Below are 27,832 nucleotides of genomic sequence, written 5' to 3' on the forward strand. Positions count from 1 at the left end.
CTCATTTCTCTTTAGCTATAAAACTTTGCAACAACTCATATTTTTACATGTGAATTGTAATTTAATATCACAATGCATTTTAGGAGTGAGAATATATAAAAATCGATTTTGCCATTATAGATTAGGGCCTCTCGCCATAACCTAACATAGTACGGAAATTATCAGGAATGTTACTTAAAGACGTTGGAATAGGCATTTCTGATTTTACCCAGAGCTGCTTTCAGATGATTGCGGGATACTTTTTATGAACCTCCATCTAGGTGTAGTGTAGTTGTGGTGGTGTGACCTTGGTTTTTGGACTAGTTGTAGTAGTAATTAACCAGGGTAGTGAAAGTTTCGGTACTTACATATTATCGCCTACTTCAAGTGAAATGAGGCCGTGAAACAGTGTGAGGAGTTGATCAAAGTCCTTAGTGCTAACGGGAAAAGTTTAGATTAGCTTAATCAAGAGAAACCAATCAAAATATTTTCTTCCAGATTTGCGTGCATTACAACCGCATAGGTGAATTGTAAAGGGTGCTATCTTACTGACAAATTAAATCTGTAAGAACCGATTTCTCCAGTTTGTAAAAGGGGTAAAAGATCATGCTTTAAATTATGTCCCTGTATTGTGTTGGTCAGAATTCACAAATGTGATTTAGTAATAGGAAAACTCAGAGAAGAAGGGGTGCATGACTTTACAATGAGGAACTGTTCATGGATTCCATGTTTACCGGCCTTTTTTTGTAAATGTGTGTGTCTGCATTACCTTGAATGTACTTGGCCATACTGATAACTCTCCAGTGTCCAGATTTCTGCCTCATATTTTTACATCATTCCCTGCAAGTTTCAGTTGTGTAGTTTTCGAGTCATCACTGAGTGTTATTGTCAGTATGTCAGTAAATAACGGCATTTGTTTCTTTTCGAACTGAAAGAATAATGGCAGCTTTCGAAGCTGCTTGTGAGGACAGGTAATCGCATCAGTGCTACAGCGTTTAGGATTCCATTGTGTGTAACTGCTGATAGACACTAGTGGTGTATGTGTACATCTTAGTGTGCCCCTGATACTTAACCACTGTAATGTCACAGTAGAAAACACTTGGAAGATCAATTCTGACTCGTACATGCACTTGTTTCACTTGAAGTTTCTGAATTTCGTGACCGCAAAAATGTGGTTGCGATAATACGCAAGTACCAAAGTTTCTACTAAGTTTGCTCATAAGGGCAATGGTAAAATCTTGTGGTTCTGAGTATGATTTTATAATTTACCTCGAGGAGACTACTTTACCTGGAAGTTGCTTCTAATTTCTGTTGTGTACCTGTATTGTCTCTACATGTTTTGGGGGATTTTCTCCCAGACATTTCCCTGAAGACAGAGTGGTGCTGCGGTAGCATTGTCGCTTCACAGTAAGACGCTGTCCGGTTCGATTCTCAGCTAGAGCATCTTCTGCGTGGAGACATGCGTGAATGGGTGTACCTTTGTTGAAGGTTGTACATCAGGGCTGGTAACTCGGCAAATCAAAATCAACTACCAATCATTAGTGGACTGGAGTTCCGCTGTGGCGACCCCTAACCGGGAAAAGCCGAAAGACACAACAACAACAACAACACTTCCCTGAAGATAGAGTGTTCCAGCCGGACATTCCTGGTCAACAAATGCAGATTACTAAATAAATGCATAATGGACTTGGGTACTTACAGCAGAGCAACTAAAAAAGTTTGGGGGTAGGTCTTACAAAGAAAAGTAACATCAGCCAACAGTTAAAAATAATGATAACTTCACTCTGCTCAATCATACATACCTATTTAGTATTTGCACATTTAAAAAAAATACATGACAACCTGAAACTTATACAGTGAATTTCATTTTTCACTCTAATTTTTGAGGGTTAAACTGTTGCACAGTAGTCTGAAATTGACCATTAATCTACAATTACTAAGGAGTGTGAAAAGATTTTTCATACATATAAAAGGAACATGAGTATGTGTGTGATAAGATATCAGTGTTGCCATAAACAATCTCAAACTGAGCTCAGTTTCTTCAATCAGTTTACAACAAAGATCTGTGGCTCTTGGAACATTCTATAATGCATTCCAGTAGAAACATTCTTAATCTATTTTGCTAAATACACAATTCTGGGCTATCATATCCCTCAATCAACAGTGCAATGCCATTAATCACTGGAATCAAATTGCACACTGCAGTGACACAGCCATTTCTCTTAACTGCTGGATTCTCTCTTGTAACATTTCCCAGGTTATGTGTTCATCCTGAATGGCCACAGCACTTGGTCATTCCTTCTGTAAGGCTAGAGCTAACATACTGCACATTTGTTACACAAACCAACATAAACCACTACTCTGTATTCTGAGCAAAATATTTTTTGTCATTGATAATGTATTACACATGTGAACTTTAGCATCCCAAGTATCCCAGACCCACAGCAGTCAAGCTGAAATTTTTCACACTGTGTCTGAAGTGGTGTATTAAATTCATTCGATCAGTCTATGCCCAAAGTGCAGCTCTGATCACCACCTATGCTGACCATTTTCACTCACTTCCTTTCTCTCACTTGTAAGATCATGCAGCCCATATTCTGATATCTTCCTCACTATCTTGGTGCTTAGGTTTCATAAAAGCAAACATTGTTTATATCACCCTTCAGTTACATTTGAATACTAAATTCATGCTGTGCCAACTGTCCAAGTGAAAAAATCTGAGAGTTTAAAGAATAACAACACAACCACAAGAAATGTGCCTTTTAAATACTTTATTAAGCAGACAACTACCCGTGTTACCAGACGCACACACACCTGCCTACATATTTCTTGCATACAAACACACACACACACACACACACACACACTCCTCTTAAAAACTTAAGCTCACACGCACACCTACCAGTCACTTGTCTGGTCGCGGTCCACAGTCCAAATGTCTTCAGGAATTCATATTCTATGCTTGCGGACCAGGAAGATGTAAATGATCAGTTGCACATCGCATAGACGCAGAAGGTTTTCTGTGTCTGTGTGACCTAACGCAAAGGGAATTCTTAAAGAAGCATTCCCTTAAAAAGAAAATTGTTTTTTTTTTTTTTTAAGAAGCAGGGCAGCAGAGGTGCTGGTATGTCATACCGGCCCCAAAAAAGCCCTGCCCATGATAAGTCTGTCTTCATTATGAGACTGTATTGTTTGTTTAGCAAGTAGTTATCAGTGTTAGTGCTATAACATTTGAAATAAAAGTTTTAAATTAAATCCAAATATCTGTAATCATTATAGAAGTAAAGAAGAACATAGTATGCACACTGACAGGTTTGAACAGTGTTTTATGGTAACTGGGGAGAAAGAAGCAAGTAATGGGAAGCTGGAATGGCTGCTGTGTGGGCATGCTGAGGGGGGCGGTGGAGACACTGCAGGCTGGGATGTGCACGGTGGGTGATCTGATCCATTACCCTGCCTTGGGCTCCATTTGACCATGATCCGGCTCTGATAAAAATCAAAAATGGTTATGAGAATGTCAAAGACTTTATTGATAGTTTAGGTGTAATAAATGCAAGTAAAAAATAATTCTTCCTTGAATTAAAAAATGAAGCCAAAAACAGTACATATTTTGAAACTGCTGTGTTTGTGTATTTTCAACAATGAAGTTAAAAAAAGACATTGTTTCTTTTAGTTCATATAATGTAAGTATGGAAACTCACTAGGATAAAGCAGTACTGACATCAATGAGGATTTGGGAGTTCTCAGACAGTGACAATGGCATTACTAATTGAAAACAAGCATTTACTCTTTCAGTACACAATTCTAGAGACCCTGCTTTGGGTAGCATATGCAATGCTGGAGGCCTCATGCTTGAAGAAGCTTGGTAAGGTTGAATTGACATGAATGGGGGTATAACAAAACAGCATAAAGAATACAATAAACAATTATTTGTGATGCTGTTAATGGAGACATGGGATGACATTGCAAATACAGCTTAATGGAGTCATTGAAAAAACAGGATAATGTCATTCAAATAATGACATGCACAAAAGGACACATGAGGCAAGAACACTTGGCAAACTATGAGCAAATATTCTCTTTATGTGCAGAATACTGAAAACATGAACCAATGATTCATATAGTCTGAAGGATTTAACATTTGTAAGGGATTATACTGCTTTTCAATAATTAAGATGGAATGGAACAAAAAGGAGGCAGTCTTGGAGATGAGGAAGCTAAATACAAATTAGCTTACAGTGGCAACTCATTCATGAGATAAGGTAAAGAACAGATAACATGACTCCAAATTATCCTTTGTCACCACATTTTCTGAGGAGTTTAAGAGAGAGAGATAGAAAACAACTTGGACATGCTGTCACTGTAGTAGAAATGGTATTTTACAGCTAAAACTATATGGTCATAACAATGTCAGAGACTTTTTTTGTAACTTATGCTTATTGCAGAAAAGTACAGCAAATTCCACTTGAATAACTAAATAAATAAATGCATACATACATACCTAAATGCATAAATGCATACATACTTGTTACTTACCCTCCATCTGAAACCAATTCTGAAACTATTTTTGCTAAGCTACAACTAAACACTTGTAAGTCCATCTATATTTTATGCTCATATCTTCCCCCGGTAATAATATCAACTCCCTTGAAAATATTCTAAGCTGGCTGTCTACTAATTATCCTCGAGAAACCATTGTACTAGGTTACTTTAATATCGACTGGAATACCTGCAAATCTGATAACCCTACCAACCATATAAACCTACATGGCTTCTCTCAAACTATCACCTCTCCTACTAGAATTCATAAGCCCACCAAAAAATAATCCACCCTAGATTGGATCCTCATAAATACACACTCCCCAAACTATATGGCAGGCATCCTCCCTGATGACATTAGTGATCACTCACTAACCTATTTAATACGACAAAAGACTTACACACCAAACCCTATAACCTTCAGAACTACTCGCTCCAATAAACATTTTAACCCTGAACACTTCCAAAATGAACTGAGAGCTTGTAACTGGTCACCCTTAAAGCACCTCCAACTAGAGGAAGCAGTGTCATACTTCAATACTAAGTTCCTTAAAATCCTAGATTACCATGCCCCATCTTGTATCCTTAGGAATAGCACCAAAACTGCACCATGGCTTACTAAGGAAACTAAACAAAATATTTTATAAGAAACAAACTTTAGGCCAAATGGTGCTCTTCCAGAAATCCAGCTGATCGCTTAAAATTTCAACAGCTCAGAAATTCTACTAAAACTTCTATACTATTAGACAAAAAAAAACTTTTTCTTTCAACTTCAACAAACCAACCACCGAAATCCTCAGAAAGTTTGGTCAGGAATCAATAGACTCTTTCAACCAGGCTGCTCTAAGATACCCACCTCATCTGGAATTACCCAAGACACTCCCAAACATATTGATGACTCCTTTAATAATATTTTTACTGAAGCTATCCAGTCTTTTGCTAACTCACTATCTCCAGTATCCTCTACTTCACCCCACCCTCCTCTACCCCTCCACCTACCTTCCAACTCCAACCCATCCCTACATCCCTCATCTGTACCCTCATTCAGAAACTCAAACCCTCTACCCCTTCAGCTGACCTCTTACCTGCTAAGTATTTTCAAATAGCAGCCAAAGTTATTGCTTATCCTATCTCTAGCCTAATAAATAGAACCATTAAAGAAGGTACCATCCCATCTGTCTGGAAAGTCTCACACATTATTCCCCTACATAAGGGTGACAAATCCACTGAACTTTCCAACTATCGCCCTATTGCCCTTCTCTCGCCCATAGCTAAAAATAATGGAAAAATGCATCCACTGCCAACTACTAGAACACTTTCTCCTAAATGGCCTGCTAGCCAACTCTCAGCATAGCTTTCAACCATTCCATAGCACCACTACTGCCCTCTTGTCTTTTTCTGACCACATTAACAAAAACCGTAACAACTACACACTATCCTCTACTATCTTTATTGATCTTTCAAAAGCATTTGACATGGTCAACCATCAACTACTCTTGAATCGTCTCAAGTCCCTCTCACTAGATACTCAAGCACTACAGTGGTTCAAGTCCTACTTAGATAATAGGCAACAAGCAGTGCTTTGGGAAAACACTCTATCTGCCCCTCTTCCTGTCACCCTTGGCATACCCCCAAGGATCTATTTTAGGCCCTCTTCTATTCTCAATCTTTATAAATGATCTATCCATAAGCATCCCTCAAGCTGTAACTATACAATACGCTGATGACGCCACACTAATATCCTCAGCTGCAGGATCTTCTGAACTTCAGTCCCTTACCCAAAAAGTCTTTGAGCTTATAGAAGATTGGTTCTTACAATGCATTCTCCTCCTTAACGCAAAAAAGACTAAACTTCTAATATTTACTCCTACACATAAATCTACCTCATTTCACTTCTCTATCAAATCCAAAAATGGCACAGTCATTTCTCCTGACACTACTACCAAACTCTTAGGAGTCACTATTGATAATAGTCTTAACTATGATACTCATATCAACTCCACAATAAAATCAGTTAACTGTAAACTCAGCTCCCTCTACAAAATCAAACCCTTCCTTACTCCCACAGCCAGAACTACCATTGCCCTTACCCACCTTATCTCTACTCTCCTTTATGCCTCTCCTATATACACCAATCTATCTAAAACTAATCTCAACAAGCTTGCAATCTCCTATAATAGCAAAGCCAGATTTGCTACTGGCTCCCCATTTAGAACCCACCACTGCCAAATTCTGAAGCAACTTGGCTGGCTTGAACTGCACAATCAGATTTTATTTCAACAACTAATATTACCCATAAAACCTTGTATTATCCAGGAAAAACACCAGTTCTCACAAATCTTATCGGCCAATATAACAATCTTGGAAATCTACGCTCAGCCCACAAACTACTGGTTTTGGTATAGAAACCCCCCAATAAAGCAGATGACTCCCTCTTCTCTAATGCAGTGGGTAAAAGCTGGAACCTACTGCCCTCTGAACTTACCTCTCTTTCTTCTTCTACACTTTTCAAAAATAAACTTAAGTATATCTAACTAGCCACTGGCTATGTCCCTGTACTAACCCAGACTAATATTCTCTCATCCAATTATCTTTATCATCCATTTCTTCCTTTGCTTTTCCACCTCTACTCAGTTTTCTCATATAGTCCACTTCCTACCTCTATGTCAGACTTATTCTTCCCTAGATAAACATAACTGTCTTCTCCCCTATAACTCTCTGTATCTACCTCTTAACCAAATTTCTCCTGTCTCTGTTCTCTTAAACTAGTCTCTCCTGCTGCTCCTTACTTATAACTTTGTTCTAGAATCTCTTCATCCTTCTAAATACTTCCTTCCCACAGTGATTGACCGTTGGGGAATACAAAAAAAAAAAATTTGTTCTACTGTCTTATATCACATATGCTTTTCTACTTTGAAGAACATATTATTATTTTTTATGACTAGTATTGCTAATTGAACTTTTATGTCTTTAAACTGAATTATTAATGTGATGTATACTTTATGTGGAGCTTTTCTCCCTGGGCCTCTACTGAAAATGGACATATATCCAGTTAGACTAGCCCGGTCAACAAATGTAAAATAAAAATAAAATAAATAAATACATACATAAATAAAAATAAAGTCCAGAAGCACTGCTCACTTTGATGGTGATGACGATGATGATGGGGGGGCTATTTTAACAGCAATGTACAACAACCAAACAGTAGCAAAGCTGAATATAGCTAAATGGTATCTACATAGTTATATTTTCTTAGATATTTAAAAACACGCCAAGTAAACTTTAAATTGCAAGGATATGTCAGTGGATTCTGACAAGTTACTTTCTTTTTTATCAAAGTTTGTTCAATGCATCATCCAACAAATGAACTTTCATATCAATTAAGCATTTTCCAGAAAGTTTTCAACTAGCACATGACCCTACAAAAATGATATATACTGGAGTACCAACATAATGCTTTTTCATTAATATGACAGCAAGTAATAGTTACAGTAATTATCTAACATTTGGGTAGACCTAGTGCCAGATTCAATAAGCCCTACAATAAGTGTACATGATATATATTTTATCCATTCCACATTTTTTGTGCTTTCTAGTCACTCAGCAAGATCACACTAAGCCTACACTTTGTGGTAAATTTTATGAATTTCTGTCAGTATTTAACACTGTAAGAAAATCAGTAGGAAAGCTACAATTAGGAGGAAGAAGGTGTGAGTTATACCTGTGTTGTCTGCTCACTCAGAATGGTGTAGATATAATACTGAATCCCAGGGCTAATGAGCTACAGAAAATCTTATACACATAAAGAGTAAAGTTGTTTTATTTATCCATGTGCTATTATTCATTAGACTGTAGCTGATGTTATTGACTTCTTTGCTTTAAACAGCTTCTGAAGCCATGAAAATCTGCTATATCACAAGTACTTATTCGACCTGTTCTGTGGAGGAGATTGCAGCGGCTGCACCAAATGGACTTCGTTGGTTCCAGCTCTATGTCTATCGTAACAGAAAGCTTTCAGAGCAACTAATACAGAGGGTTGAAAAACTTGGGTTCAAAGCACTTGTACTAACTGTAGATGTTCCTTATCCTGGAAAAAGGAGAGAGGATATCCGAAACAACTTTAAGCTCCCACCTCATCTAAAAGTCAAAAATCTTGATAGCTCATTTGAGGTACTGGATTTAGTTATCTTATTTTGAACCTTCTAGTCATTTGTTTTTCTAATAAAACACTTATGTAATAGGAATACTAATATACTCTTTAAGACATTTGTGACACATTTTGAGATGTCTTCATTGAAAATGTTGTTTCTTATAACATCTCAGTAGACTCCCTCTTATTCAGTCTCGCTTTAACCGGATACTGCTTTAACCGGCCATAGGAAAAGATAGAGGAAACAGCACTTTCGCGTCCTCTATGCACTTCAGAATATCTCGGCTTATCATTTTACTATTAAAATGTTAAAATATTGAAACAAAAATGAACTTGCAAGTTCATTTATATTTTAACATTTTATGAGTAAAATGATAAGCCGAGACATTCCAAAGTGCCATGTTAATAAGAGTAAAGCTTTTGCCTGATTAACCATCCATTAATTTATCCAGTCTAAAGACCAGTCCTAGCAAGAATGGATAAGAAGGAGTCTACTGTAAATATCTGACAAAATTATAAATGATAGGCAGTGTCTGTTACATAAGAACATAGGAATATAGAAACATATGAGGCAAGTGGTCACTGGGACCATAAGCTACCTAGCCATACATAGCTTTAAGCATACCCTTTGCAAGCATTTAATAGCATTCACCTGTCAAATTGAACATAGCTGTACATGATAACCCTGGTGTAAATTTGTGTCTACCCTTACTGTCATCAAGACAATCCTTAAAGGTAGTCAAAGTAGTACTTTGTTTGATCTACAGTGGTAACTATTCCATAGCTTAAAAATACTTTGAGTAAAGAACCTATCTCTCCTGCAAGTTTTGTTTGTTTGTTGGTGTCGATTTAGGACTATGCTAACATTTTCCTTCCTACATTTGAGGTTTTAGGAAGCTTTTAGTACTATTTACAGACTGCATGACTGCATCACTGCACTTGGGATAAGATTCAGAAGCTGAGTGCACAATAAGTAAGGCTAGTACTCACAGACTGTGGCAAAAATAACAATTTGTACTGTTCAAAGACAGGTATCAGACCTCTCAACTGTCCCTATTTTGGAGGAATGCTCTGATTTTCAGGCCTGATTCAGGACATCCCTAATTTTGGAAGTATGTCCCTATTTTCAGGCCTGATTTACCCCTTCATACAATTTTCAAAATCCACATAATCAGAGATGATTTTTGAAGCTGTTTAATACACAGAAAAAAAACTACTACAAGACTAACATATTAGTGGCACCAATAATTTAAAGAAATGATTGCACTACTTCTTTGATAATATAATTATATTTCCATCATTTTGCCACTCTCTAATGTTTAGATAGACCACATTCCTACTGGAAGCAGGAAGAGTTAGATGTTATGTGGTATTCACATTTTAAACCATTTAGATGTCCAGATTTTAGCTGGATGTTTTTACTTTAAAGGGCATTTGTTCCTATTTTCAATATCTGCAGGTTGAGAGGTATGATGTGTGTATAAGCTCAGTAAACCACTGTGAAGGGGAAGTGTATATAATACAGAGTAAAGAAAACCAATAAAGCTAAACCCGGCAAGCTTTAAACATTGCATGTTTTGACCGAATGGTTTGTTTGAGTTACCTTTTTACTCTATTTTGGATGTTATTTGGAACACTTTGCAGGCACCTTAATGTTTATAGACACCAGGCTTGGTCTTAAGATAATTGTTTCCAAGGTTTAGCAAACAATCCACATACACTGTATTAGAAATCTCAGAAAAAAAGTGAAACTTGGCATGACTGGGGGTTAGCTTTATTGGCCTGAATTCACCAGTAAAGACATAAAAATTAAAATGGGAAAAGTCATGGGATTTCAGAAGCAATGTAGCTAAAACACTGATATGTGCTTAAGGGGTCATTTACATATATCTTATGGACCTCTACTACAGGATGTTTAAAATATTATTCAACGAGCAGTCTAGCTTAGCTGGGTTTTTCTAGGAGTTTGTACTGAATGGTTTTCTTTTGTGATCTTAAAGCATATCTCTGTGTTTGTGTGTGTTTATATATATATATATATATATATATATATATATATATATATATATATATATATATATATATATACACACACACACACACACACACACACACACACACACACATACACATACATATATATATATATATATATATATATATATATATATATATATATATATATGGGTCCCATTTCATTTATCGAATTTACAGCTCACCGAACTTCAAAACAGTGACTCCTTTCTGCAGAAACTCCACTTTTCCTAAATTTTAGCTGCTCGACGTTCGTTTCAGCAAAACAGTTAAGCTGTTAGTGTAACTATGACAAGTACAATGGTACAGTGTTCATGTACATTCTTTTACACCATACCACTTGAAGAATTTGACAGATATGATGGCATTTTAGGAAAGAGGTAATTGTGCAGTGTTCTTGGAGAGATGCATGCAGTATGTGGAAAGTTATTTTAAGAGCTCTCATTGCTTGTCAATGGAGATCGCAGTGTAGTGAACTTCAGGAAATGTATCCTTCCTGTCATTGTTGTGCAATCTTGTAGTTGGTATATATAATTTGCAGGGGGTGTGGGGGGCATTGCCCCCCCACATGGGGGCTGTAGGAGAGCTTGCCCCCTGCAGAAATATTAGAGAATTTGTATTTGTGTGTTTTTTTTTTTTTTTTTTGTATTTTGGTGTTTTGTCAGTGTCTTTTCATTCAGAAAAATAAGTGTTTGGAAAAGTGAGTTTCAGCAGAAAGGAGTCACTGCTTTGAAGTTTGGTGAACTGTAAATTTGCTAAGTGAAATGGAACCCATATCCCTGTATAAACATCGAAAGTTCACAAGAGCAATTGGTAAAACCTTAAACCCACATAACTGAAAACCTGGAAGCTTGAAAGCTATGCCAGGATCACAAAATCTTTTTTACGAGGAGGCCAGCCCATCTGCACCTCCCATACCTCCTGCTAATTATATATACAAACTCCAAGATTGCACTACAGTGGGAAAAGGAGTAAAAAAACATTTCCCACTGTATGGTGATTCAGCACAGTAAAAGCCCATAATGTTCAAGCTTCTGTGTTTTGGGGAATGTGGGTTTGGTGTTTTAATGTTCACTCTTGTGTTTAGACAAAAAAAAAAAAAAAAATATATATATATATATATATATATATATATATATATATATATATGGATCCCTATTGAATGATCGAAATTTCAAAATTTTGAATCTCATATGGCCAGGACCATATGACCGAAATTTTAAAACTTCAAGCATTCAAAAAAAAAAAAACAAAATAAAAAAAAAAACAAAACAAAAAAAACAAAAAGAAATTACTACACGTTTATGCAGCAAGCCCCCCCTGTACCCCCACACCCCCCGCTATTTAAATATACCAACTCTGCAATCACACTATAGTAAGGAAAAGGGAAAATTCCTGTTCTGAGCTTTATGGAGATCTACGCTTAGGTGTTTGAAATGGGACCTATATATATATATATATATATATATATATATATATATATATATATATATATATATATATATATATATTTTTTTACATGGACAGATTATATATATAGATAGATTTTATATATATGTATATATATATATATATATATATATATATATATATATATATATATATATATGGGTCTACCTTAGAAGATCAACAGACCATTTGATCGACATTCATTTGGTCGACAGCTTATTTGGTTGACAACCAGTATTCATGGCAAAAACCTGGGAATTTGCCCCCCTCCCCAATGTTGTGCGACCCTGGAGTTGATATATATAGTTAGGGGGGTGTGGGGGGCACAGCCTATTTTCATTTAAAATGTGTAGTTTTTGTTGAATTTGTCATGTTTTAAATGAAAATAGGTGGGGGGCTTCACCCACACCCCAATGTGGGGGGCACACCTCCCCAACTATATATATATCAACTCCAGGGTCGCATGACATTGGGGAGGGGGGCAAATCCCTGTTAAGTGTCATGAATACTGGTTGTCGACCAGATGAGCTGTCAACCAAATGAATGTCGATCAAATGGTCTGTTAATCTTCTAAGGAAGAGCCATTTATATATATATTTATATAAATATATATATATATATATATATATATATATATATATATATATATATATATAAAATATTATATGTGCATTTAATCTGCTTATATCAAATAACTACCTACTGGTCCATTTCTAATTTTTTCTATGCCTATATTCCTCACAAAATATACTATAATTTTCAGCTGATCAATGTCTAATACTTACATGTTGCTAATGTTACTTTTCTGCCTAAACCATTCATTCTTATACTCTGTCACTACCTAACCTCGAATTCTGTGGTCTCCCCTCCTTGCTTCTTACCATCCTTTTCTTACCAGCATGTTGATTCCTTGTTCACCCCATAATGCGTATCTGCAACAACCTCACTCTGCCACTTTCACTTTATGCACTGTACTTTTATTTATTGACTTAGCCTTCTGCAACTGCACTAAGTACCAAGCCCTGCCCATTTTTATCCATCATTCTCTCCTCATTGTTGGGTGGTATATTTTCCACATTCCCCTTTAATAGCTTGATATGTCCTTGCCCTTCCCTGCTTGTCTACCTCTTGACCCTTTAAACTTCCCTACTTTGTAAACTCCCTTGATGTACCTCTCTTCCAAGTTAAGGCTTGCCGCCTCCCATATAAACAGACACAGCATCTCTTTCTCTTGCTCTCTGATATCTGACTTAAAGGTGAGTACTGATACTGGTAAATCTGAAAAAAAAATGACAGCATTCAGACATCTACCAATCCACTGAGTTCAAAATCTCCCTCCTTATTCTTATTGTTGTCTTCACCAATTTACCTCTTCATTATTCTGTTTTATTAAATGTCTGGTGTTAAATAGCCATTCCTAGTCTCATCAAAACTCAATTGATTTTGCATAGTTGCCTTTCTATTGGCGTTTGTATCCCAGCATTACACTACCTGAAACATGTTTGAAGGCTCAGCTTTTCAGCAATCTACATGATTCAGCTAACATGCACAGAAGAATCATCAAATGGTGTAACCAGCATTATACCAATGGTCATCTCTACACTTTCAAGCCTATCTTGCAGGATCTTTGAATATAGATATTTAACAAATATTTGAATAACGTAACTTTTAGCAGATGTCATGCTAAGGGTTGCTTTGCCTCCAGATATAAACTTGGCATTTGCTTATTAGTAACTGGACATTTTGCTTACCAGAGCCAGTTGCTCCATAACAATAGCCCCCCTCCATGTTGAGTCATCATATTTGGATATTCTCCTTCTGTCCACCTCACCCCACTCTCTCCAAAAGGTAAATTATAGTTCTCCCATCTGCTGCTTCCTGTGTTTCCAGCACACTCTCTGCATTCCTTAACCCTGACTGAAATTATTTCCACATTGCTTTCCTCAAATCATCTTCCTTTACTTACTTTGTCGCCTTCATTTTTCACCAATTAAGCTGCTAGTGAAATAATTTGGGAGCAGTCTTTCCTTCTGTCCTAAGTTTACTGGTAATGCATTCCTTCCCTTGTAAATGTTTTTTCATTCCAGAATTCCTTCCATATTCTTTGCTGTTATCACAACTTCATCTGTACTCCAGAAGTAAACCTCCACGCCTTTCTAGCTGTTTTGTATTTAGCTGCATAGACTTGGAATAAGACAATATCCCACTTCTTTAGAAATAATCTGATGTGATCATAGATATTCTGTCCATATCAAAGTATCAGACAGTAGTCCTGTGTCATGTGGAATTTTCTCCACCAGTGCAGCATACTCCAGCTGTCTAACTCTTCTCTGGTACTACTGTTTGGTCTTATAGGAAAGAAAGTTGAAATGTGATAACGGCCTCTTTGGTTTAACTCGTGGTCACCCAATTATCCAACTATATTTATTGTGTCTGGTTTGCCCTATAAAGCAATCTGACATACCTGTCTAACCACTGAAATTATGCTTTTTCCAAGACTTTTACATCCAGCACTTTCAGGACATTTGGTATAACTATGAACCTGCAGTTTAGTTTTTTCTTTGGTTTCTGTTTTCTACACATTCCAGCTTCCAGTGAGGCATCTCCAGTTATTTATGTAGCTTAATTATTTACCCCACAAAGCTTTCCAAATACTGCTTTTTTTTATCCTGTAACCTTCCACCTTAATGGCTATAGGCTGAACTACCAATAGAGCAGGAGCTCTAATTTTTATTGTTTCAAAATCAGCCAGAAAGCTGTGCAGCATAACAGATGTTTGGTCAACCTTACCTACATGACAGATATTAGCTCCTCTTACTGAGCATCTAGAATGCGTTCACACCAGATTCCACTCTGCCAACAGCAACCACTAAATACTTCTGACTTTGTATCATGCCATAATGGCATTGAATAAGTATTGTCCAAGATACATCTGTATAACATGGTCTGAATACATGTGTTGTGCCATGAAAAACACCAACCAATACAGCATAAACTCAACCAAACTAAAATAAATCCACAAGTCACTCTGGAAGTACTTAATTTTTATTGATATATCTGGTACCTTGTTTTTTCACCTTCTTAGTCCCAAAGATATTCCCACATGTTGTGTACAAGTATCTTAAAGCATGCAGGATGCAGACCACTTTCTGTATGCAGGAAAGGGTGCTGAACATTCCTGCATGCCAGCTTTTGTCATGAGCAGCTTTGTGTGCTGTGGTAGCTTATCATAAGTGGCCACATTGGCAATAGACATGTGTTATCTTCACATATAGTGCCTGTAGTCATGCTACACCATCACATGAGGAATATACCCACACAGCACTGCAAAGCAGCAAGGGAGGAGCCACCACACCTTTGCCGTCCATGCCTATGGCTTCATCTACAGTAACTTGGTGTTCTGTCTTGTCAGCAGCAGCTTTCAAAATACTTATTAAAAGATATAAACTATGTGCTGTCATCTTAGCCACTACTACCCCCCCCCCCCCAAGACTGCAGAAAAAAAAATCAAAGTGCATAGTCTGACACTCAGGCAGCTTTAGTGTATCTGAGATAGCAGAGAAAGTTGCCACCACTAAATACATATCAAAGTTTTAACCTATTTAACAACACTGATGTGAAGGTGAATAAAGTACACTTTGCCATTTTTTAAGAAAAGTTTTAAATTTGTTCCAGCTTTTAAAGTAGGGGTGGTAGATGTTTTAACTCAGTTTAGACTGTTCACTAGAAAACTAAATCTTCAGTTATTTTTAAGGTACAAGGAAGTTACAATAAAACTATTCTAAACAACTTAACAGTTAAGAAAAAGAGTTGTGTTAATCCTCCCCTTAATCCATTTCTGTTGTTTTTGAAAAGGCCTGTTGTCAGGATATACATTCTACTCTTAATAGTAAAAGGAAAATACTTTATAACATGTCAAGAGAGGAATATCAATTAATGCAGGACCTTAGTGTATGAATAATGAAACCAGACAAGAGTGGGGGAGTGGTATTATTTGATAAGACAGATTATATAAATCAGTTATTTGAAATATTTTATAACATGGACAAATATCAGATAGCATCTAGGAATTAAGTTTTGCAGCTCATAGGAAGATTCAATTATTTCTGGAAGATTCTTTTTTACAAGGTGCTATCTCTGAGGATTTATTTGATTTTTTAAAAATGGAACACCTACTTATCCCTGCAGCTTTCAGGATCTCAGAGGTCCATAAAAATATTATCCATGCTTTTTTTAGAGTTATAAGTGCCACACACAACAGCCTCACCTATCCCCTGGGTGTGTTTATAGACAGTCTTCTTAAGGATTCAGTGAAGCCTATTTATTGTCTGTTAAAAGATTATTAGTATTTCTTGGCAAAAATCAATAAAGACTGGTACATTGAGGAATGTTGTTTTTCAACTATTGACATTGTTGACTTGTTCACATCTATTCCCCATTAAGAAGTATTAAACTTATTTTATGAAGCCATAAGAAAGTTGACAAGTTTGAATGAAACAATGGTCATCTTTATTATTAGTGTGATGGAGCTCATTTTGGTTAAAAATTATTTAACTTTTGAAGGTGAATATTTTAAACAGACTAAAGGTATGGCGATGGATGCAGGTTGTGCACCTATATATGCCAACTTAGTCCTTTATCCCTGGGAATCCAACTTTGTGTTTAATAGAGAATTTTCCCACCACTGGTTTACATACCTTTGATTTTTGTACAATATCTTTATTTTGTGGAAAGAGACATCACGACAACCTATAACATTTGTGGAACATTTAAACAGTGCCACTTCATACAAGTATAGACTATCTTAACTTAACTTTCTCTAAGGATAGAGAGACTTGTACTTTTGTATCAAAAATCTATAGGAGGGATACATTTTCCAGAAATTATTTATATTATCAATGCAATCATCCTGGTTACACTAAAAATAATATTTTTAAGAGGCAGTTGGTTAGGGCAGCCAGGACGTGTTTTAATTTGGAAAATTTTAAAGTTGAAATAAGTTATATCATGGGAATGTTTGTAGAATGGGGTTACCCCCAATCCCTTATTAATCACATTTGTGATAAAGTGATATCAGGATGGGGAACAAAATACAAACCACTTTTAGGGGACAACTGCCCCCAAATGCCCCCTAAAGGAAGTTCATGTAACTCACAGATGTATAATAGAAGTATAGTAGTTCCCTTTGTTTCTGGAGCAAGAGAAATTAAAAATATAATTATTAAAAATTGGGTAATATTTAAGGGAAACCCAGGCATAATGGAAGCTATAGGTTATGAACGACATTTTGTGTATAAAACAGGCACAAACCTTAAATATTTTTTCGAGCATGCAGTGATTAATCCTTCCCCTTCTTTGACATTTCATAGCTTTAGTGGAAAAGTTCACCCAGACTCTGCCACAGCTTGCTGTCAGGGAGAGGTTAGTTTGCTTTTGATTTCTTGTAGTTTGTATTACTTTATTTCCTTTTTCTATTTTGTATACTGTGGTTTGCTTTCTTTACACTGTGTTTTACTTATATTCTGCTTTTAATTGCATATTAAAACTTGAAAAGAGACCACAGCTGTGTCTCTTGTGGCAGACAGACGTTTTTCCCACTCCTCCACCCTGTTACTGTTGTGTTCTTAAACACCACTGTCTTTCTAGTTGCCCGCCCATTATGTTAATTTGACCATATATTTCCTTCCCTCTCTCCTTTCACTGGCTGGTGTGAGTAAGCACAAAGTTAACATTTTGTGAAATCACTCTCCTTCAAATATTTAAATGTATTGGCCATCCCACTATATTCTATAGTACCAGCATACAAAAATGCCCACCCCCTTTCAATCTATCTTGCTCTTTGTAAAATAGTCCCCAGGATTCATGAAGATTGCACCAGGTGCAGGCGTAGCGTCGGCATTCCAACACCAAATATGGCCTGCGAGCGATCAGGTACGAGCTGTTCCCACGTGCACTACCTGAGTACCCTACGCCTGCACAGCTCCCGTGCCCTGTATACTAATTAACCCATGTGCAGCAGTGTAGCATGCAAATGAAGGTATGTAGTGATCCAGGAAGTGGTGCAGGTGTAGTGTAAGCATGCAGAAATGTAAACCGTAAAAAAACGGTTTACATTTTTGCAAACATAAAATCGGAGCCATGACAGCCGACCAAACACATGTATTATATTTTTAATATATGCCAATGGCTAAATATATAGCCATTGGCATAAAAGAAATGTACAAGATATAAAATTAACATTTAATATTTATATTTGCACCATTGCGAAGTGGAGGTGCAGGGCAGCGGCTCGCAAATGGGATCGCAAGGAAAATAGAAAAATATAGAATAAAATTGCAATGTAACACATATCATGATTTCCCTATTGTAGTGAATGGCAGGCACGCTACACCACACCATGGCACAAGGGTTGCTAAGGGGCTGTGACAGTGTTATGAGTGGTAGCTAGGAATTAGTAGACAATGCCATGCAAATGAGAGGAGTAATAGTGAATCACAGATTCCCCGCTGGTGTAAGGATGCACCTCACAACGTAGCTTTATAACACCGAGGTGTGCCCTTGAGATAAAGATGACATCAAGAGAGAGGTGTGTCACCTTTGCTGTAAGCACATTGGAGCATTGCTAATCCGATTTGCCCATAGCTACACAAAGCTGCAGGATAGGGGTGTGTTGAACTGGCTATAGCTTTGCTTAGCTGAGACTACACAAGGTAACTGAGTATGCATGTGAACGGAGATGAAAACGTGCTTAAACCTAGTAAATGGGTTTGCGCGGCATACACTGGAGCTGAAACAGGAAATATATAGGAAAGAAATAAGGAAATGCTGCAGCAGGGAAATTGGAGTACAAATGACTAATTAACATCTAGGAACCTACAGTGGGCCATTGACAACATCTAACAAGGCTGCAAGCAGCCTCCTGCAGAACGGGAAAGGGGAGGGGCTGTATTGCAAAGAAAGCAGTAAAGTGTCACAGCAGAACAAAGTGGATTTGCAGTATATCAGCTACAAGACACATTTTTCAACACATGACTGGGTAGGGAAAGTACAAAACAAGAAAGATGGCAGGTGGATGTATGCCTGATAATGAGAGGGGATCCAGGTTTAAAAGTGAATTAAAGGGCAACAGATTAGTCAAGGCAGGCAAGCATAACTCCACACTAAAGGCCCCACACTTGCAGTACTCACTGTAAAACCCATAATTAAGATACCCTGCAGCTGGAATTGCTGATACACACCCAATGACATCAGCAGCATCCATAGCAAAATAGTATAAAGTGTGAAAGCACCTCAGGCACACTTGTGTATTCCCATACACTCTGCACCATTGGTGTATACAGACAGGGAACTTTTAGTATGTACATGATAGGGGCTGCCATAGCTTTGATCCACCAGCATATGTTGGAGACTGAAGGTGGTGTGGAGGATGATGTGGACAACCACCTCAAGCACCAGAGGAGGAGAAGAGTGCTCAGACCCAGGGTAACCTACCAGGGGCTACATGATCTGGAGATAGTAGAGTGTTGCAGGGTGGACAGGGACACCCTACAGCAAATTGTGTAACTGTGCCGGCCACACCTCAGAGCCAGAACAAACAGAGGGGAACCCATCCCAGTGGACACGAAGGTATGTGTAAGCCTGAGAATACTAGCTACAGGTACCTTTCAAAGGCCAACTGGGGATATCATGGGGGTCTCACAGGCATCAGCATCCAGGGTACTTCACCAGTTCCTGAATGCCATGTTACCACATGTCAATAAGCACATATTCTTCCCCGAACGCAGGAGAGTTAGCCAGCAATATGTGTCTCTTCCACCATGTGGCAGAATACCCGGCGGTACTGGGTGCAATAGACTCCACACACATACACATCAAGTCACCACCCGGTGAGCAGGATAGATGCTACATAAACCACAAGGGATACCCCTCCATCAACTGCCAGGTCGTGTGCAATGCCCAGGACATTATCATGGATGTGTGTGCTGGCAGCCCTGGAAGCTATCACGACTCCCACATTTGGCATGCCTCACAGCTGTATCAGGTATTTGCCAGGGGGGACATCCCATATGGCCACCTGGTGGGTGATGCTGGCTATGCACTGGAACCGTGGATGATGACTCCCATCAGAAATGCACACACACCCATGCAGGAATGCCATAATGAGGCACACGCACAAACCAGAATCATCATAGAGTGTGTGTTTGGGATGCCTAAATCACGGTTCCATTGCTTGGACATATCTGGTGGAGCCTTGCAGTACTCTCCAGGCACATATACCCACATCTTCATAGTATGTGCCATGCTACACAATATGATCCTGCGGAAACAACTACAGCAGGGACAGAATGGTGAAGGCCCTCACAGCCCACCACCATTGCCAAGGGCCCCACAGGCACAGAGGTACTCAGAAAATGAACACCCTGAGCCAGCCCCAGTAGGCAGATGGAGGCGTGCCCAGTATGCCCATGTCTTGGCAAGAAGAGAATGCATAGCACACACACTGACAGTGTAGGCACCTAGGGACTGACATCTTTCTCCACCTACACACACAGTAAAAATGGATGGCACATACACAAGACTACCTGTAAATTGTCATGTATAGGCAGTCTGCTGTGTGCATCCAACATAGGCAGCCCTCAACTGCTATTGGCACAAGGTAAGTCAACACCTGAACAGTAAATTAAGCTATCAGCATGTGCTGATACTGTATGTATAGGTTCATAGGTAGGTACTTGGCTAACTGCCTGAGGGCATTCATAAGCCTAGCCAAAATGTGTCAGCTTTTGCCACCCCATTGATTAATTAACTGCCCCTCTGTGGAGCACAGCCAATGGCGGGATCCCTGGGGTGCATCTACCGTTCCCCATCCACTCTTCAGGGTTTCTCTTGAAGACTGTTAGTGAGAGGCTCTGTATAATGTAATTAGGGATGCTGTTCAAAAGTATGGGGTGTTTCTGTGATAGGAATTCATCCCTCCAGCATCTTCCAGTTATTGCTGTGACAAGGTTCAGCTCACTACAGCGTGTGGCTCACTGTGACAGGGATTCCCATAGGTGGAGCATATCCATTAAGCTTGAGTTTGACATGGCTTTGTTGGCCAGCAGAGATCATCTCTGAGTAAACGAGATGCCACTGAGTAAAGTAAGAGTTTATTCAGTCTGGGTGCATAGGACATATGTTTGAGACCAGTGATCCTCTTGGCGAGGTACATTCGTGGACCATCCAGCTGTTGGATGTGTCTTCTGAGGTACATCCCAAATGGGTTACTATACTCTATGATGGGACTGATGAGTGATGAGTAAAGGGACACTATAACCTCAGTATGTCTAGATGCGAACCCTGTAGTAATCAGATGGCCTACATAGAAGGATGTCCTAACTACTCTGGAGATATGATTGTCAAAGGAGAGATCACTATCTACCTTAGTCCCCAGATACCCTATTACCTTGTCTGTATTAAAGTGTCTGCCACATATGTGTTAATATGTGGGTGCTTAATATTCCACAATGGAATGACCATGCAGTTTGTGACACTTAGCTGGAGGCCAAGACTTTGACACCCTGTGTTGGCCTCTGTGAGGCCCCTTGATAGATGTCTGTTTCAGCTGGACTGTCAAGTATGGCTCTCAGTTTACAGTCATTGCCAAACATGGTCTGCCGTAGTCTACCTGTGTTTGCCTGTACCTCTAAGAAGTATATGCCAAACAGTAGGGGTCCCAGGACTGAGTCCTGTGGGACACCAGTCATGACTGTTTAAGAGTTGGACCTGGAGACCGCTAGGCGTACCATGTGGGTTCTGTGTGTAAGCCCGTTGGCAACCCATCCTGCAATGTATGGGTGTATGTACAGGCTGGAGAGTTTATCAATAATACCTGAGTGGGGAATGGTGTCAAAAGCCTTGGCGAGGTCCAGATAGTATGTGTGAACCACCTAACCCCTCATCTAACATCTTGGTGACTGTCTGTAAGATGTCAAACAGGTTCAGTAGGCATGTACTGCACTCAACCAAGCTGACCTGGGTTGGGTCAAGTGTTTGGAGGTTACCAATGTCTTTGTTAATGAGTGCCACGAGGATGCACTCCATAGCTTTGCAAACCAGGCTAGTCAGGCTTATGGGGTGGTAGTTACCACGGTCAGTTGTGTTTCCACCTTGGTGGAGTAGAATAACCGTTGCCATGCACCATTGTATGGGCATGTAACCTGTGGAGAGGCTGAGGTTGAAAAGCTTAATTAGGTGGGGGGTCAGTTTGTCTTGTAGTGTTTGCAATATGCAGTCTGGGACACCATCTGCCTCCATTGATGCTTTGTATTGCTGTCAGAGAGGGCCATTTCCACCTGTGTGTCTCTGATGTGTGGGATACTGTACTTTTTGGGGTATTGTTGTGGGCTCTTTAGGGGGTGAAGTTTTCACTGAATGTATCTGCAAGGATGTTGGCGATATCAGTAGGGTCAGTATATTATGTGCTATATTGCACCGGCACAGTGCAAATCTATGTGTTATCACTTAGATCCTTGACATAGCCAAAGGAGGCTTTGTGGTTATCCTTCGAATCCCTGCCTATTTTCCTGTTGATGTTAGCCTTGGATGATTTCATGAGGGACCTACGTTTCTTACTAATACTGGTCATGGATGTCTGCCCTTCTTGAGATTTGCTGTTTTTCTGGACTACTGTCCTACTTCTGTTGTATAGCCTGTTTATTGCAGGGGTCCACCAGACTGGTGTCCTTGTCTAGTAGGAGTGAGTCTTGGTTTATCAGAGATGGCATGATCCATACATCCTTGTAGGTGCTTATAGAGTGCATTTGTAAATCTGTCTGTATCTTGAGCAGTGTTTTCCCTTAGCGTGGGGGCTGCGAAACCCCCCACCCTGTCTCTAGTAGCATGAATTTATCTGTAGGAAAGATATACACTGTGGTTTCTGTAGGTGGGGGAGATGGTTGGGTGTGGAAACAGTGAAAAGTTCATGGTCAGATCTAACCAGTGACCGGTTTACCTCTGCTGTGGTGCACCTGTCACCCATGTTGGTGATTACCACTTCTAGTATGTTTACACCCCTTGTTAGGGCATTTACCATCTGATACAGAGCATATGAGGTGATAAATTCCAGGACGCACTGGGCCTGGAAGTGAGTACTTGAGTAAGTTTCCCAGTTAATGGTAGGGTAGTTGACATCGACCAATATCAGGGTGTCCGGTAGGACTGACATGTTTTCCACTGTCTCCAGGTAGGTGGAGTGGTGGTCCTGAGTCATAGAGGGTGACCTGTAGCAGGCCACAGTTTGCATTGCAGTTGTGGCTTATGTTAGCTGCACATGGATGATCTCAGAGGTATCATGCTGCCCCACTAACCTGGAGGTGTAGGTATCCCTGATGAATATGGATACACCCCCTCCATGTCTGTGTCAGTCCATTTTCTCTGGCCGAAATGTGTGGTATGGGTTGTAGTCTGATAGTGCTGGTGTACTCTCAGAAGCCTTAAAATAGGTCTCAGTTACTGCACAGATGTTGACGTTGTCCATACTGAGGAGTGCTGTGAGTGTGTGTATGTTGTGATCACAATCCCTGGTGATGAGTAGCATAACCCTCATTGATTCTGCTATTGTGCTGTTTCTGGAGGTGGGATTCACCTTTGAGACTTCCCTAAAAAAGGCACCATGGGGGCACCAATAGCCTTGGCCAGTATTCCAAAGCCTAAGGCTGACACATAAGCCAGTATGGTAGTGTTGCATGTATGCTTCCCATCTGTGCTTGTTTCTCATCTTTACTGTAGGTAACCTACTGGTAAGCAATAGAAAGCCTTAAACTTATACAAGTCTTCTAGCTTCCAAGATAGGCTTTTTTAGTGATTATGTATCAGTGTTCTGTAAGTTCTTGCTGTACTTAACTTTTTTCTGACTACATGGTGATATTTCACTGTATATTGTGATCTGAAAGCTCTGTTTATTCACATATTATGGCTGTGACGGCCTGCACTTTAGAGTTTCACAGATAGGTAGTAGGCTATCTGCCCAAGGGCAATTAGAAGCATAGCTACAGTGTGCTGGCTTTCTCCCACCATTGATGAAGTAACTGAGCCTCTGTCAAGCATAGCCAATGAAGTGATTCCAGGCAGAGTTGCCGGAAGCTGACTGGGGTGGTGGAGGGTGATAGGAGCACTTAGTGATCTAAAGAGGGCATGTTAACATGAAAAATCAACACCATTCAATTTCCCCAACAGGTCTTGCAGCTATCTAACTGGACAGGCTCCGCCACCCCGTGGCTGTATGGTTCTGGGACACGTGATCCCAGGGGTGTATATTCTGTTACCCATTCATACATCAAAGTTTCCCTTGAAGTGTGTCAGTGAGGGGCTATGCCTAATGTAGTTAGGAATGTAATTTATATTCTCTCATTTCATTTGTTATATGTTTTTATTTCAACAGTAAGTGAAGCTCAGTGGGTTTGGACGCCTCCGCCCTTTGCTTAGCCTAGCTTACACATATAAATCATCTAAATAGGAAATAGGAAATAGGTGGAAGCAATGTTAATGTCAATAGTGTAATCGTTACAGCATTTGCATAGTATCTGTGCATTCGAGGTTCAAATCCCAATAAGGTTAGGGATGTTTATCATGTTAAAAAGTATACCTTAACCACAGCTTGCATATATAGGTAGTATTTGTCAGTATAATAAACATTTGAAGCACCCATATAAACCCATGTGTGCTGGAGAGTAAAGTCAACAGAAAATGTAATGTTATGTATGCACATAGTGAGATGTTACTTCACTGAAATGTATATATCCTGAGTAGTTAGCAAATGTGGCCGTGTTTGCGTGCACAGGTTATACATTTTAAAGTTTGTTTAACTGTTTAACTGCTGCTTTAATGTCACACAAACACTTTTAAACATGCTTACAACTGCTTAAATGAGCATTATTCTGGAGTAAAATAACTTTTTAAAGCATTGCAGGTGTTAAACCCTGGATGATGCAAACTATATTCATGAGACTTACCACTAAGCCATCTGAGCTGTATACATGTCCCATGGTCTTTAGACACCTTATACTATAGGCATTCCACAGTACTGATCACAAATGGGACAGTCACTTTGTGTACATATAGATTCTTAGGTTCATAGATTAGTACTAGGTTAACTGCCCTTTTGGGTCATTTGAAGCCTAGTCATTTACACCATGTGAAAATCAAACCCTGCTCCTTTTGTCTTTAAGGTAAACACCTTAACTATTATGTCACCCCCCCATATGTACAGTACATTGTAATGTACTGTAGTTTGTGAATCAACATATACAAGTCTACATATGTATAACTGTTACAAATTAATACTAAATAAATATATATATATATATATATATATATATATATATATATATATATATATATATATATATATATATCAGTGATGTCTGCACATAGATATAAATATATATATATATATATATATATATATATATATATATATATATATATATATATATATATATATATACAGTTACATCTATAGCCATAAATATAAACATCTATGAACACACTTCATGACACAGAAGCAATCCAAAGGACTTGAAGTGTACACAAAACACATGCAGCTCTGTTATTATAACCATTAATATTAACCTAATTCACCATAGAAGGGATGGTTGTTGTGTATGTGGAGATTGTGGTGGGGGAGGAATGATGGGTAATGAAATCATGCATCGAGGAGAGCCTGGGTTGGATGTTCAGTAAGTGAATTGGAGGGATATACATGGAGTATGGGGACAATTTAAAAAGGACACAAAACAAGAACCATTCTCATCCATAATACACCCTGTCATGTCACATTGCAACATCTAATTCCACAAACATATGAACATTAACATGTATCATACATATGTACACCAACTGACTGTCACATTTGTTTTCAGTAGTGAGGAATGCCTGTAGTAAAATGTATATTCTAAACACCATAGCACTTGTACATATCTCAGATGCTTTAGTGGTAAAGTCAGTGACTGTGGTGTTCATGGTCCTGGGTTCAAGACATGCAAGGGCTGTTAATTTATTTTGAGGGCCAGAATAAGGGCTGTTGGATGCAGGTGGATTAAAGCACTTTTAAGCAGTTGTAAGTGGGTTTGTGTGGGTTTGCGCAACAGTAAGTGGCGCTTAAACACGGTTAAATGGATAAGCGCTTCACAGGTTTAATCTTTGGTTAACGTTGCACAGTCCAAGGGGAAACCTGCTTACAATCGCTTAAATGTGCATTATTCACACTTTCCCTACCAATGCCTACTCTGAGAGGCAAAACAATATCCCCTTCCAGGATTAGAACCTGCAGCCATGTACACCATCCTCAGAGTAACCTACCACTAAGCTATCTGAGATGTACCTATGCCAGTTGTGTATTCAGACAGGTTAAAACACAAAAGGGAGGATTGTGTGGAAATAAGACAAACCTGTAAGGTGTATGCTCTCTCTCTCTCTCTCTATATATATATATATATATATATATATATATGGTTCTACCTCACATAAACGAAACACCACAACACCGACAACGCAATCACCGAAACCACATAACCGACAGTACAAAACACGAAATCCCACATGCCCGACAAATAACCGACGGTACACAAACAACGAAACCTCATACACTCACCAACCAAACACATCCGCCCAAAACACAACACAAACATACACACCAAACATACACAACAAACCCACACTAAATCTACATACACAACTACCTACAACCCTAACCTAACAACCCTAACCCTAAGGTCCGTCACTACCGACACTTACCTGACCCTCCTAACCCTAACTCACTTATCCCGCCCTAACCAAAACACAATCACTACCGCACACTTACCTGACCCAACCTAACCCTAACTCACTTATCCCGCTTAACACCATCACACAATCACTTACCTGACCCGCTCCCTAACCGGCCCTAACCTAACTCACTTAACCCACCCCTATCCACACTTACCTTACTCGCACCCTAACGTCCGTCACTACCGTCTACACTACTTCCCCATGTCTTTCCCATCCTCAGCAGCGTCGGTGCTTTCATCCGTCGGGTCGGTCTTCTGCTTGTCGATCTTCTAGGTCCCGTCGCGTCGGTCTTCTGCGCTGTTGATCTTCTGGGGCTCGCGATTTCCCTGTCGATGTTCTGGCGTGTCGTTGAAGTGAGGTAGAACCATATATATATATATATATATATATATATATATATATATATATATTTATATATAGCGAGAGAGAGAGACATACATAGATACATGTCGACATATAGAGATATACATATATATGTAGATATATAGATAGGTTAAAAACATCTACACATCTATGGAGCTACAGATAAATGTATGCAATAATATATATTATATATCTATATTTACATATAAATATATATATATATATATATATATATATATATATATATATATATATATATACACACACATACACACATACATACATGTGTGTATACAGCATCAGAAGCGTTCATATCTGAGTATAACATGGACCATAGCAATCACACATTCTGCCCCCCTCAAACAATATGAACATAACATATGAAGAGTATATGCCAATACACTATTACAAATATGCTCTATGAACACATTCACCAACACAACTACAATGACTGCAAATGTCCATGACAGAAATACACAGGCAGCTTTCATTTAATAAAACTTTATTACA

At 38.8% G+C, this 27,832-nt stretch overlaps 1 protein-coding gene across 2 annotated transcripts in view; it reads left to right on the forward strand.

Moving 5' to 3' along the window:
• LOC122801841 (hydroxyacid oxidase 2-like) overlaps positions 1–27,832 on the forward strand; it is a 458,779-nt gene that overhangs the window by 166,037 nt on the left and 264,910 nt on the right. For both annotated transcript variants that reach the window (XM_044071490.1, XM_044071489.1), the window contains exon 4: positions 8,405–8,688. In XM_044071490.1, coding sequence (XP_043927425.1) covers positions 8,405–8,688 — 284 coding nt within the window. The remainder of the gene's footprint in view (positions 1–8,404; positions 8,689–27,832) is intronic.

The sequence above is a fragment of the Protopterus annectens genome, chromosome 5.part0 (assembly GCF_019279795.1).
Source record: "Protopterus annectens isolate FY-2018-M chromosome 5.part0, PAN1.0, whole genome shotgun sequence".
NCBI classification, from domain to species: domain Eukaryota; kingdom Metazoa; phylum Chordata; order Ceratodontiformes; family Protopteridae; genus Protopterus; species Protopterus annectens.